The 11100-nt window shown below is 57.2% G+C and overlaps 1 protein-coding gene across 2 annotated transcripts; it reads left to right on the top strand.

The window, feature by feature from the left end:
• Positions 1 to 1623: 1623 nt before the first annotated feature.
• Positions 1624 to 10878, top strand: GSK3A (glycogen synthase kinase 3 alpha). Of its 2 annotated transcripts, none has more exons than XM_037516676.2 (11): positions 1624 to 2049; positions 3661 to 3848; positions 5172 to 5255; positions 5419 to 5529; positions 7100 to 7230; positions 7324 to 7430; positions 8288 to 8385; positions 8470 to 8565; positions 8944 to 9130; positions 9567 to 9659; positions 10200 to 10878. In XM_037516676.2, the coding sequence occupies exons 1-11, from the start codon at positions 1767 to 1769 to the stop codon at positions 10271 to 10273; spliced, it is 1452 nt and encodes a 483-aa protein (XP_037372573.1). In that variant the 5' UTR covers positions 1624 to 1766; the 3' UTR covers positions 10274 to 10878. The 2 variants fall into 2 exon arrangements, with proteins under 2 accessions (XP_037372573.1, XP_037372574.1); XM_037516677.2 differs by having other exon boundaries at positions 1900 to 2049; positions 10197 to 10878.
• The last annotated feature ends 222 nt before the right edge of the window (positions 10879 to 11100 follow it).

Raw genomic sequence — 11100 nt, 5'->3', positions numbered from 1 at the left:
TGCGTCCTCGCTTTGCCTTCTGGATAATGTAGTCCCCAAAGGACGAGCGCTGGATTGTCATGCCACCGGGGGTCTGTGTCCCCTGGAAACTGCAGTCCTGAACAGACCGAGTGGATAAGATTTTCTTCAGGCTTCAGAAAGGGCAGGGCAATTAATATGAACACCGACGCGGATTAAAGTGAAGTCTGGAGACTCCATTCCCATCATTCCAAAGGAGAGGCGGGGCCGAGGGTGATTTTTATTGTAGTTTGAAGTATTTCCGGGAGGCAGACAGACACACAAGAACTCTGTCTCCCAGAGCCCTTTGGGGCTACTCTATTAATCGATAAAAATGGGGCCACCTAATGCGTGCACACTACCCGAGTCTTACTAACTGCCAGCTTCTTTATTTGGGCCCTCCAGGATCCTGTAATTTAGGAAGCGGGAGGTTGCTAAAAGCTTGAATGTGGGTTCAATTTTATTTTCTTCTTTTAACGCACCCCCCCCCCCCCCACTGCTTGAACAACCCAGACTGTATCCAAAGAATCCAGTGTTCTGGGAAACTGCCCGGAACTTTGTTTCCCAAATCGTTTGCGGAAGCCGAGGGCGGTCTCTCCCTCCCTATTTGTGTAAACTTGGAAACGTAAAAGGAATACTTGGACTCATTTTCCAGCAGCTCCTGATCGATTTCGGCGCTTGGGACCTTGGAGGCGGGAAGGAAGGCGTGGAAACACCCTTCAGTTTTCCCGGGAGACTAACATCCTTCACTTTTCACTCGCACGCGCCTAAGGTACTCTTTGGACTCCATTTCCCGGCAAGCCTCCGCACTCTCGTCTCACAAAGGGCCAGGATCCTGACTGGCCTATTCCCTAGCACGCTTCGGGCTCAGGGTTGATCCCCTCCCATTCGGTCAGCGAGGGAGGCCGGCTGGAACTCCAGTTCCCAGAAGACACCAGGGCTCTGTGTACCAACTACTCTGAAGCTACGGTGTTGACTACATTTCCCGGCAGGCGCTGCGGCCTAGTTTTCGTACCCACTCCGCTCCCCAGCCTATCTCCGGAACTGCAGAATCCAGTTGGGGGGTGGGGGTGGGGGTGGCGTTCAGGGATCACATGGGACTCCATTTCCCGGCGTGCTTTGGGAGTCGCTTTACACCCGCAATGCGGTGAGGGCGTGGCGTCGAGTCCACTTCCCGGCTTGCCTCACGGCCCTAATCTACGGGTCCCGGCGCAGACTCAATTTCCCAGAGTGCACCTGGCGCCGATGGCCCTCCATCGCCCATCGCTTAAGTGAACGACTGGACTCTGTTTCCCGGCGTGCATCAGGCTCCATAGCGCGTGACGGAGTGGCTGCGACTAAAATTTATGAGGCACGCCTCTGCCTCCTGTTGTCGCAGTGGAGTGAGTGCGATTCTGACTTCGCTTCCCAAGGCGTTTCAGAGCCCACTGTCAGCACAGGTGGCCGATAGATTGCCCAGGTCTCTTTCCCGACTTCCAGTGCGACCGATTATCCCCGCGGTGGCCGCGGAGACCTCTGTGGACTCCACTTCCCGGCGTGCCCCGCGGCTGTCTGTGTGGGCTGAAGGCCGTGACGGCGGCGCGGAAGGCCGGCGGACTGCATCTCCCAGCGTGCCCCGCGGCGGGCGCTGGGCCGGAGCCGGAGCCCGAGCCCGAGCCCGAGCGGCGCGGCCTGGAAGAGGCCGGAGCCCGGGGGAGGCGGCGGCAGCGGCGGCGGCTGGGGCAGCCCGGGCAGCCCGAGCCCCGCGGCCTGGGCCTGCGCTCGGCGCCATGAGCGGCGGCGCGCCTTCGGGAGGCGGCCCTGGGGGCTCGGGCCGGGCGCGGACGAGCTCGTTCGCGGAGCCAGGCGGCGGAGGCGGCGGCGGCGGCGGCGGCCCCGGGGGCTCGGCCTCCGGCCCGGGCGGCAGCGGTGGCGGAAAGGCGTCGGTCGGAGCCATGGGCGGAGGCGTGGGGGCCTCGGGCTCCGGGGGGGGCCCCAGCGGCAGTGGCGGAGGAGGCAGCGGCGGCCCTGGCGCGGGCACTAGCTTCCCGCCGCCCGGAGTGAAGCTGGGCCGTGAGTACTGGCGGCGCCTGGGGTGGGTGGAGATCGGGGCTCCCGGAGCCCCTCCAGCGTCGATCAGGGGCTCCCAGACCCCCGGACGGGAGCTTGAGGTCACTGTCCTCGCAGCACTGGCGTTTGCGCTCCCTCTCTCCCTCCCAGAGAAAGCCAAGGGGCGGGGGGTGGGGGGCGCCTGCCATCCCTTGGAGTTTAAGGTGAGAATAATCCTCGAAGAAACGGGGGTCACAGGTTCTTCATCTTGACGTGTGAGACCTGGGGTTTTTGAACCTTAAAAACAGGGCTCTTGGGTTGCCATCCATTAAAGAACAGGAGCAGGGGGCGTCTCTTGCTTCCAAACGAGGCTTCGGGGTTATTGTTCCCAAAGAGGACAAGAGTAAGATCACCACCCATAAAGGGGGGCTCTTAATTTGCTCCCCTTTAGAGGATGGAGATGTGGAGTGAATGTTACATGGAAGCACGGTGTGTCCCCAAAGAGCACGGCTTTCCAAAGTTGGTCCCTAGGTCATCGTCCCTTTTAGCGCGGGGCCTGATGTTGTTACCCACCCCGTAGTAGGTCAGCTCTACCCTGATGGGGGAAATGAATGGTTACTGCTGTTTAGGAGTCATGACAGCTTGGGTTTACTCTTAAAGCAAAATCATAGTCACTGTTCTTCAAAGAGCAGCTTTGGTGGGTCATTTTTCACAAAAATGGAATGGGGGCCACGGGGGTCACAGTGCCCCATAGAATAGGGATCTGAGGTTGTGCCCCTCTTATTGAGGTAAAGTGTCATTTGCTTTGAAAAAATAGCAGTGTAGAATCATCTCGCTCCAAAAGATGTCACTGGCTCCTGAAAATCGATTTGGTTTATCAGTGATCTCTTCGGGGAACCTTTCGTTGGTTCCTTGAAGAAGAGGGGTCTCCAACCCTCAGTAATGGCGCCAATGTTTACTGCCATTTGGAGAATGTGAATTGACTGGATGACTGCCTGGGAATAGAAATCAGGCTGACCACTCTCACCATGGAGTGTTTGCCCATTAGAGACCCCACGCGTACAGGAAGGAGTCTGGGGCTCTGGACCACACAAATGAGGAGTCGGGTCAGTGCCTTTTCTAATCCCAGAGTATTTTGGATAAGAGGTAACTGTTCCCCAGAAGTGAGGACTAGGGCACTAGTGAGGCTCAGGCACTCCTGATTACCAGGAGGAATCATTAATTTCTGTCACCAAAAAAAACAATGGTGAATTTACCAGCTCTGCCTGGGAGGACTTGGAGGTCACTCTTCCCTCAGTTGTAAGAAAGGTTAGCGCTTTCCTGAAATAGAAGCACCTCAGGGCTCCCACTCGCTAAAGTGGAAGAGGTTAGGTCAGGCAGGGCAGTAAGCTGAGAGGATGGATTCAACCTCTGCGGGGGCAGAATGTTAGGGTTTTCTGGAGGGAAGAGAACACAGGGAGGCATCCAGCAACCACCTTTCCTCAAAGACGAGAAAGGGACAAAGAGACACACAACCCTCCCCCTCTCCTCAGCCCAAGCCCAGCTTCCTGTAGAGGATCACCACCCACAGCGTGAGGATGAGGTGGTGGCCAGAGGAGAGAGGTCAGTGGGTCTCGTGTCTCCTTTATTCCGCAGGTGACTGTGGGAAGGTGACCACAGTGGTAGCCACCCTAGGCCAAGGCCCGGAACGCTCCCAGGAGGTGGCTTACACAGACATCAAAGTGATTGGCAATGGCTCCTTTGGGGTCGTGTACCAGGCACGGCTGGCAGACACCAGGGAGCTGGTGGCTATCAAGAAGGTTCTCCAGGACAAGAGGTTCAAGGTAGTTGGACGAAATGGGGACAAGGAGTTTGGGGACTGGGCATGGCTGGCCAGAGATCTCCAGCAAGGGAGCTAGACTTGGGGTTCCACAGGGTATCTGAGCATGAGCCAGAGGAGAAGGGGAGAAAGAAGGGAATGCCTTGTGTGGAAGATGAGGATGTGGATTCCAGGGAAAACCCAGAGATGAAGCTGACTGGGCTTGTGCTCTGTGTAAGTGCTTTACAAGCGAGTTCTTGTGTAATTTACGCAAAGCACTCTAAGGGTAGCTACTGTTGTTATTCCCATTCTAAGTAAGCAGAAACTGGAAACTGAGACTCAGATAAGAGAATTGCCCAAGGTCAAGACTGGAAATCCAGCAGTCTGGTTCCCAAGCACTCCACTGGGTTACACTTCTGCACCTAGAGGAAAGGAAGCTGTGGGGTGATGAGTCTGGTTACGAAGGTCGCCTTCTGCCCCAGGTGCGTGGCAAGTGCTGGATGTGATCCAGCCTGCCCTGTGCTCACCCAAGCACGTGCTTCGACGTGGGGCTCTGTCCTCCTGAGGAAGGGGCGGCCTTTCCTCGTTCGGGCAGAGGTGCCCTCAGAGCTGGAGGAGGCCCTGTGGATGAGAAGGGCATGGAGGTCCAGGGCGGACTGGTGTGTGAAGGAATGGTGTGTGGGAGCACAGGTTAGCCCAGATGGGGGAGGACTGAGCCCAGGCTGGGAGGGAACCAGGTCCGGGCCTGGGTCTTAGCCTTGAGGACTCTTAGGGAGGAGTTGGGTGTTGGTCAGAATTTGGTTAGGGTTGAGTCCCAAGGGGGAGGGATCTGAGACTAGGATTTATGAGACCTTAAAGGGGACAGAGAACAGGAAAGAGGCTGTGGCTGGATTCCCTTTGGGAGGATGGAAATTGGGTCTGTAGTGTGGGACTTGGGATCAGGCTTTGCGGCCCAGAAGCTCTAGGGACAGCTCTAGGGAGGAGCAGACTGATGCCCACCACTTGCTCTTGTCACCTGTGCCATGTGGGGGTGGAGCTCATGTAGTCACATTGTCTGACTTTTCAGACAAGCTGGAGAACTGGATTTATACGTGCTCATTTGATGTTCAGATGTCAACAGTACTGGAACATTTTTTAAAAATGGGCTGAAGAGAGCACATCTGTGTATGAGGGGAATGGGTTGGGGTAAAGAATTGGGGCTGCCCCAGAGGGGCCTTGGAGCTGGGACCGAGGGAGTAGCTGCCTGGCTCAGTGGGCAGGAATTGGGGAGTGGGCGTGTAGTGAGGGGTCATAGAGCAGGGGGGCAGAGAGAGTGGGTGTTCTGAGGCTCTTTCTCTTTGCCCCCAAGAACCGAGAGCTGCAGATTATGCGTAAGCTGGACCACTGTAATATCGTGAGGCTGAGATACTTCTTCTACTCCAGTGGGGAGAAGGTGAGATCTCGGATGTGGGGGGAGTAGTCTACCTTCACCCATTTTCTTGCTGGTCTTTCTCATGACTGCCAGTCCTCCCCGCCACTGCTCCCCACAAACCTTCCCTTCCTCCTTCTTTGCTTTTTTCTCACAACGCCTCACACCTCTTCTTTGCTCTCTGCAGAAAGATGAGCTTTACCTAAATCTGGTGCTGGAATACGTGCCTGAGACGGTATACCGGGTTGCCCGCCATTTCACCAAGGCCAAGTTGACCATCCCGTACATCTATGTCAAGGTGGGCAGGCAGGCTGGTAGGCAGGCAGCCAGGGCCTCTGGACCCTCCTGCCTTCTATGGCTGTCCTCACCTCCCAAGTTTTTGTTGGTCTCTGGAGGCCTAGTGATACCTACCTTTGTCCCCATGCTACCAGTGATGGAGTTTGCCAAACGCCCGGTAAACTCAGGGGCCCCAACCTGAGGCTGTACTGAATGACTATGGCGGGTTGCTCAGGGGTCTGGGGAGGCTGCAGGACACCTGCAGGCTCTACACTGGTGGGGTTGGCTCAGCATCGGGGTGGAAGGCAGGAGATGCTGAGGTTGGAGTCTGGACCCCCTCACCTTGACAGAGGAGCTGAGGAGGAGGTGGGACTGAAGGACAGTCATCGCCCAGAGCCAGGAATACATCTTCTCCCTGTGCCTGTGCAGGCTCATTCCCCCTGCCAGGTCCTGTGTCCCAGGAGTTACCCTTGAGAGGTGTTGGAATGAATGAGTGAGTGAATGACTCCATCCATCCAATAACAATAAGGAAAACAGAGGTGGGAGCAACTTGCTGTAATTGTTGGGAAGGTGGGTGGATTCAACTCTGCTGGCGGTTGATAGGGGCCCAGCTGCTCTTCCCGTTGGCACCCAGTTCCTAGGTGAGCTGTGGGGCTCAGCCAGGGCTTGTTGCTGGGAGGGGAGTCCTCTGGCAGGCGAACCTGTCCTGTGGCTGTCTCTGCTGGCCCCAGTGCTGGCCTATGCCAGAAGCCTAGTTGACTGAGACCCAGACCTTGCTCCTGCAGTGCTCTTAGTGTGGCAGGGTAGACAGGTGTCACAGTGAACTGGAACTCTAGGAAACTGCCATACTAGAAGGAACACAAAATTCTGGAAACAGTGGCATACCCCCCCCCCGCCCCGCCCCCAGGCCAGACTGTTTTAAAGATGAGAAGGCTCAAGGAAGGCTTCTGGGAGGAGACATTTCTGGTCAAGGGCAATGGGAACAGGAGGAGGAAGGGACCCTGGAAACAGATCTGTGTGCAGTGGAGAAATCAAGTTGATCACATCCAAGGCACTGGGCTAGGCCCTGGGGATGCAGCAGTGATGAAAACACAAAGCATCCTGCTCTCTTGGCACTTCCGCTCCAGTCAGTGGGAGAGAAAGTGGCAGGAAAACCCAGCTGGAGAGGGGCTGGCTCGTGGGTGGTTTTGGCTGGCGGCTGGAGGAGGCTGAGCCCTTCCTGTAGCCAGTGGTTTGGGTGAGGGGGCAGTAAGTGCCTGACTCCCCTGCTTTCTCTGCAACAGTCTGTTTCATTCTGCAGGCGTCTGTGGAGGGGTGTGATTGCGGCCAGAGGTGGGGACAGCTACATGGGCGCTGGCAGGCTTGTTGCAGATGCACCATCCTGAACTTACTGAGACAGAAACTCAGGGGCTGTGTAGGCAGTCCTGGCCCTAACTAGCCCTCCTAGTGATTCTGGTGCGGCACCCCAAGCAGAACCCAGGGGCCAGGGAAGGGCTTTAAATTAGGGAGAGCGGGCCTGGGGTGGAATAGGGTGTGTGCTGTGTGTGTGGGGCGTGCTGGGCTGCAGCTCCGCTGAACCCTGCCCGCCCCAGGTGTACATGTACCAGCTCTTCCGGAGCCTGGCCTACATCCACTCCCAGGGGGTGTGTCACCGTGACATCAAGCCCCAGAACCTGCTGGTGGATCCTGACACGGCTGTCCTCAAGCTCTGCGATTTTGGCAGGTGGGCCCGACTTGGGAGTGCTGGGTGGCTGTAGGGGCGAGGAGGGACCCCACCTCTTGCTTTATGTTTACTCCTACCCGCCTCTTCCCACAGTGCAAAGCAGTTGGTCCGGGGTGAGCCCAACGTCTCCTACATCTGTTCTCGCTACTACAGGGCCCCAGAGCTGATCTTCGGAGCCACTGATTACACCTCGTCCATCGGTCAGTTAGGGAGGTGGGGGTGGGGGCCGCAGTCATGGCAGTTTGTTCTTTCCATGTGCTGACTGCCCGGCCTGGTGATAAAAGCTTAACATCTGTTCTTTTATCCAGTCCTCACAAACTCTGGAGGGCGATGGCGTGTCTGCCTGCGTTCCTGAGGCTTAGGGCACAGGGTACCTCCTGCAGCTGCACCACGGGCACTGGGCAGGGCCTTGCTTTGAAAGCTGACCTGACCAGAGTCCGCCGCAGCTCTGGAACCTCCCCGTCAGCCTCTGTTCTCAGCCAGGGGGAGGGACTAACTGTGACCTTGGGGGAGTCAGAGGCGAGGCTTTGTCACCTCGAGGGTGTGACCTGCTGCCACCTTCCAGACACAAGAGGGTGTGAAAAGATTAGGAAGAGAACTTCCTTCAGCGGTGTGATAAAGCTGCGTGACCCTTCGGTGTGAACTTGTGCTGTGGGGGTCAAGGTGTACAGGCCAGGGAGGGGTGGGAATACCCGACTGCAGCTGTGCCTGTGGGCAGAGGCTAGCAAGTGAGGCAGTCCAGTGCTTAATACTTTAACTCCCTGAAGCCCACGGCACACAGGTACCTGGCCTAGGCCTGATGGCCTGTCCTGCAAGGTGAAGGGCAGAGAAAATGCTTAGTGGGGTCCCTGCGCAGAGAGGGAGTTGTACTGGAAACAAGTCTAGAAGGAAGGGGCAGTGGTTTTGACTGGTCTGGAGATTCAGTCAGGCTTAGTGTTCTTAAGCCAGATATGACCTTCAGTGAGCCGAGAGAATGGGGTTCTTCTCAGGGTGACTGATAGAAATGGGTGTGAGGGAATGGGTGTGGTGGCCCTGATCATCCTCCCTTTCCTTCCAGATGTGTGGTCAGCTGGCTGCGTCCTGGCTGAGCTTCTCCTGGGCCAGCCCATCTTCCCCGGGGACAGTGGGGTGGACCAGCTGGTGGAGATCATCAAGGTGAGGGCAAGGCCAGGTGGGCAGGGATGGGGATAAGGGATGGGGGCCTGCGCTCAGATCCTCCGCTCCCCACTTTCCCTGCAGGTGCTGGGAACGCCAACCCGGGAACAGATCCGAGAGATGAACCCCAACTACACGGAGTTCAAGTTCCCTCAGATTAAAGCTCACCCCTGGACAAAGGTGGGGCAGGGCTGGGGTCGCAGGCAGCATGGCTGAGGTCCCCATTGGAGACTGACTGGTCTGGGGACCTGGCCACAGAGGCATGGCTTGGGAGCCGGTCAGTAACTCATCAGATTTCAGTTTCCCGAGTTTTCCATACTGTAACAATTGAGGACCCACAGTAAATTCGGAAGTCTTTCGGTGGGGGGAAACAGGCTCATGGCGAGGGCCATTCAGTCATGGGACCGGGGAGGGCTGAGATCTACATTGACCTTCTTTCGGTGGGCAGACCTCAGTTTCCCCATTGGAAAGGGGGTTTGTGGAAAGCCATGGTCCCTGTGGCAATGAGGCGAGTACACCAGCACTGGGGTGTCTCACTCTGGTGACCTCCCCTGCCAGGTGTTCAAGTCCCGAACGCCGCCTGAGGCCATTGCGCTCTGCTCAAGCCTGCTGGAGTACACGCCGTCCTCCAGGCTGTCCCCGCTGGAAGCGTGTGCCCACAGCTTCTTTGACGAACTGAGATGTCCCGGAACCCAGCTTCCCAACAACCGCCCACTTCCGCCCCTCTTCAATTTCAGTCCTGGCGGTGAGGGCACAGCCTGGGGTCTGAGGCTGGAGGGGCAGCCAAGATTGTGAGAAAAGCTTGGTGTTGGAGACAAGGGCTGGGGGCTGGGCGGGGGCTCTAAGCGGGGGCTGGGGAGAAGCCCCCAGGTTTGGGGAGGGCCCAGCCTATTCACCTACGCTCTGCCATCTTGCTGGTTTTTCATTCAAAGAGTCCAGCTGCTGTATGTCACCATGGTGTGACCTGCTCCCAGGGCCTCTGTGTCTCTTCCTGTTGGTCGGGATGACGGTGCCCACCTTCAAGGCAGGAAGAGGGGGCTGGAAAGGGTTTGGAAGATAACCATCCAAAGGAGGCTTTGCCAAATAGCTAGGCCCCCATTTGGTGTCTCTTATTAACCCCAGCTGAGTCTCCAGATACCCGGCCCTGTCCACTGACTGAGTGTGTCCATTCCTGTCTCTAGAACTCTCCATCCAACCATCTCTCAATGCCATTCTCATCCCTCCTCACTTGCGGTCCCCGGCGGGCAGTACTCCCCTTACCCCAACCTCACAAGGTAAGTTGGGGCCACTTACTGTGGGTTGAAGCAGCATTTCTCAGCCTGGGGGGTGGGCGTGTTCTCACAGCCCTGCGGTTCCCGCAGATATCTGAAACACTGCTGTTTGCATGGCGTAGAAAGCCTGTTTTCGGCCATGTGAATGGCCCCCTGTGTGGGACATGACTGCCTAGATCTGGAAGACCAGAGAAAGGTGTTTGGCTTGTGTAAACACACCCAGCCGAATTTGTTGCCCACATGTAAAAATTGGGGCCGTTTTGTTGACAATGCAGATTTCCAATTTCTGTTGGAAGAATATCATACTTGGTAGCCCTGTCATCGAGCTGAGTTCTAGCTGTCCCCTCTTCTGTGGGGCCTGGCTCTCTGGCATATCACTCAGCCTGGTACCAGCCTGGTCCTTTGGCATGTGGGCTTGCCTGGACCTAAAGTGACAGCTTGGAACTTCCATGTGGCATTTCCCACTGACTTTCTGCTCTTGGTGGTGGTGGTGGAGGGGCCTCCGAAGAGCTGGGCTAACTGTCTGCTCCCTCTCCCCAGCAGCTTTAAGTGAGGCTCAGACCAGCCCGGACTGGCAGTCCACCGATGCAACAGCTCCCCTCACTAGCGCTTCTTGAGGGCCCCACCAACAACCCTTCCATCTGGGAGCCCCAAGTGGGGAAGGGGGGGGCCATAGCCCATCCAGCTCCTGCCCTGGCTAGGCCCCTAGAGGGCAGAGGTAAATGAGTCCCTGTCCCCACCTCCAGTCCCTCCCTCACCAGCCTCACCCTACGGTGGGCTTTTTAAGAGGATTTTAACTGGTTGTGGGGAGGGAAGAGACGGAAGGACAGGGGGTTGTGGGGGCACAAGGACCCCCGTACCCCCTTGGTCCCCTACCTTACCCTCCCCCCAGGCTTCCACCTCTTCCAGACCCTTCCCTGCCCATGTCCCTTGTAAATAGAACCAGCCGTGCTCATCTCTTCTTTCCTCCCTCGGCCCCCGGGTGTAAATAGATTGTTATAATTTTTTTCTTAAAGAAAATGTCGATTCGCACCGTCCAACCTGGTCCCTCCCCTTCTACAGCTGTGACCCCTTTCCTGTCCTCTGCCCTTTTGGTTTCTCCCTCCTCTCCCCACCCTGGAGGGCTGGGGGGCGGTGGGGGAGCTCCTGATGTCTTAGTTTCCACAGTAAGGTTTGCCTGTGTACAGACCTCCGTTCAATAAATTATTGGCATGAAAACCTGCTCCCTGTCTGGCTGCCTGTTTCCACAGAGGTGAGGGAGGTGCCGGGGCTGTTCTGGGACAAGAGTGGGCTGACGCTTAGGCAGGGGCGGGATATATGGAGCACAGGCTGCCTCCCCCGGGGCCCGAGTCCCGGCCCTGGTACAGGGGCTCAGCCTTCCTGCCTTGGTTGTCCCCGGCGTGACTGGGGCTGGCTTGTCCGCTGCAGGTGGGGGAAAGGAGCC

Source organism: Talpa occidentalis, unplaced genomic scaffold, assembly GCF_014898055.3.
Source record: "Talpa occidentalis isolate TD23 unplaced genomic scaffold, MPIMG_talOcc4v2.1 talOcc4.17, whole genome shotgun sequence".
In the NCBI taxonomy this organism is placed as follows: domain Eukaryota; kingdom Metazoa; phylum Chordata; class Mammalia; order Eulipotyphla; family Talpidae; genus Talpa; species Talpa occidentalis.
Note: the sequence above shows the minus strand (reverse complement) of the source record. Positions and strands in the feature narration are given on the sequence as shown.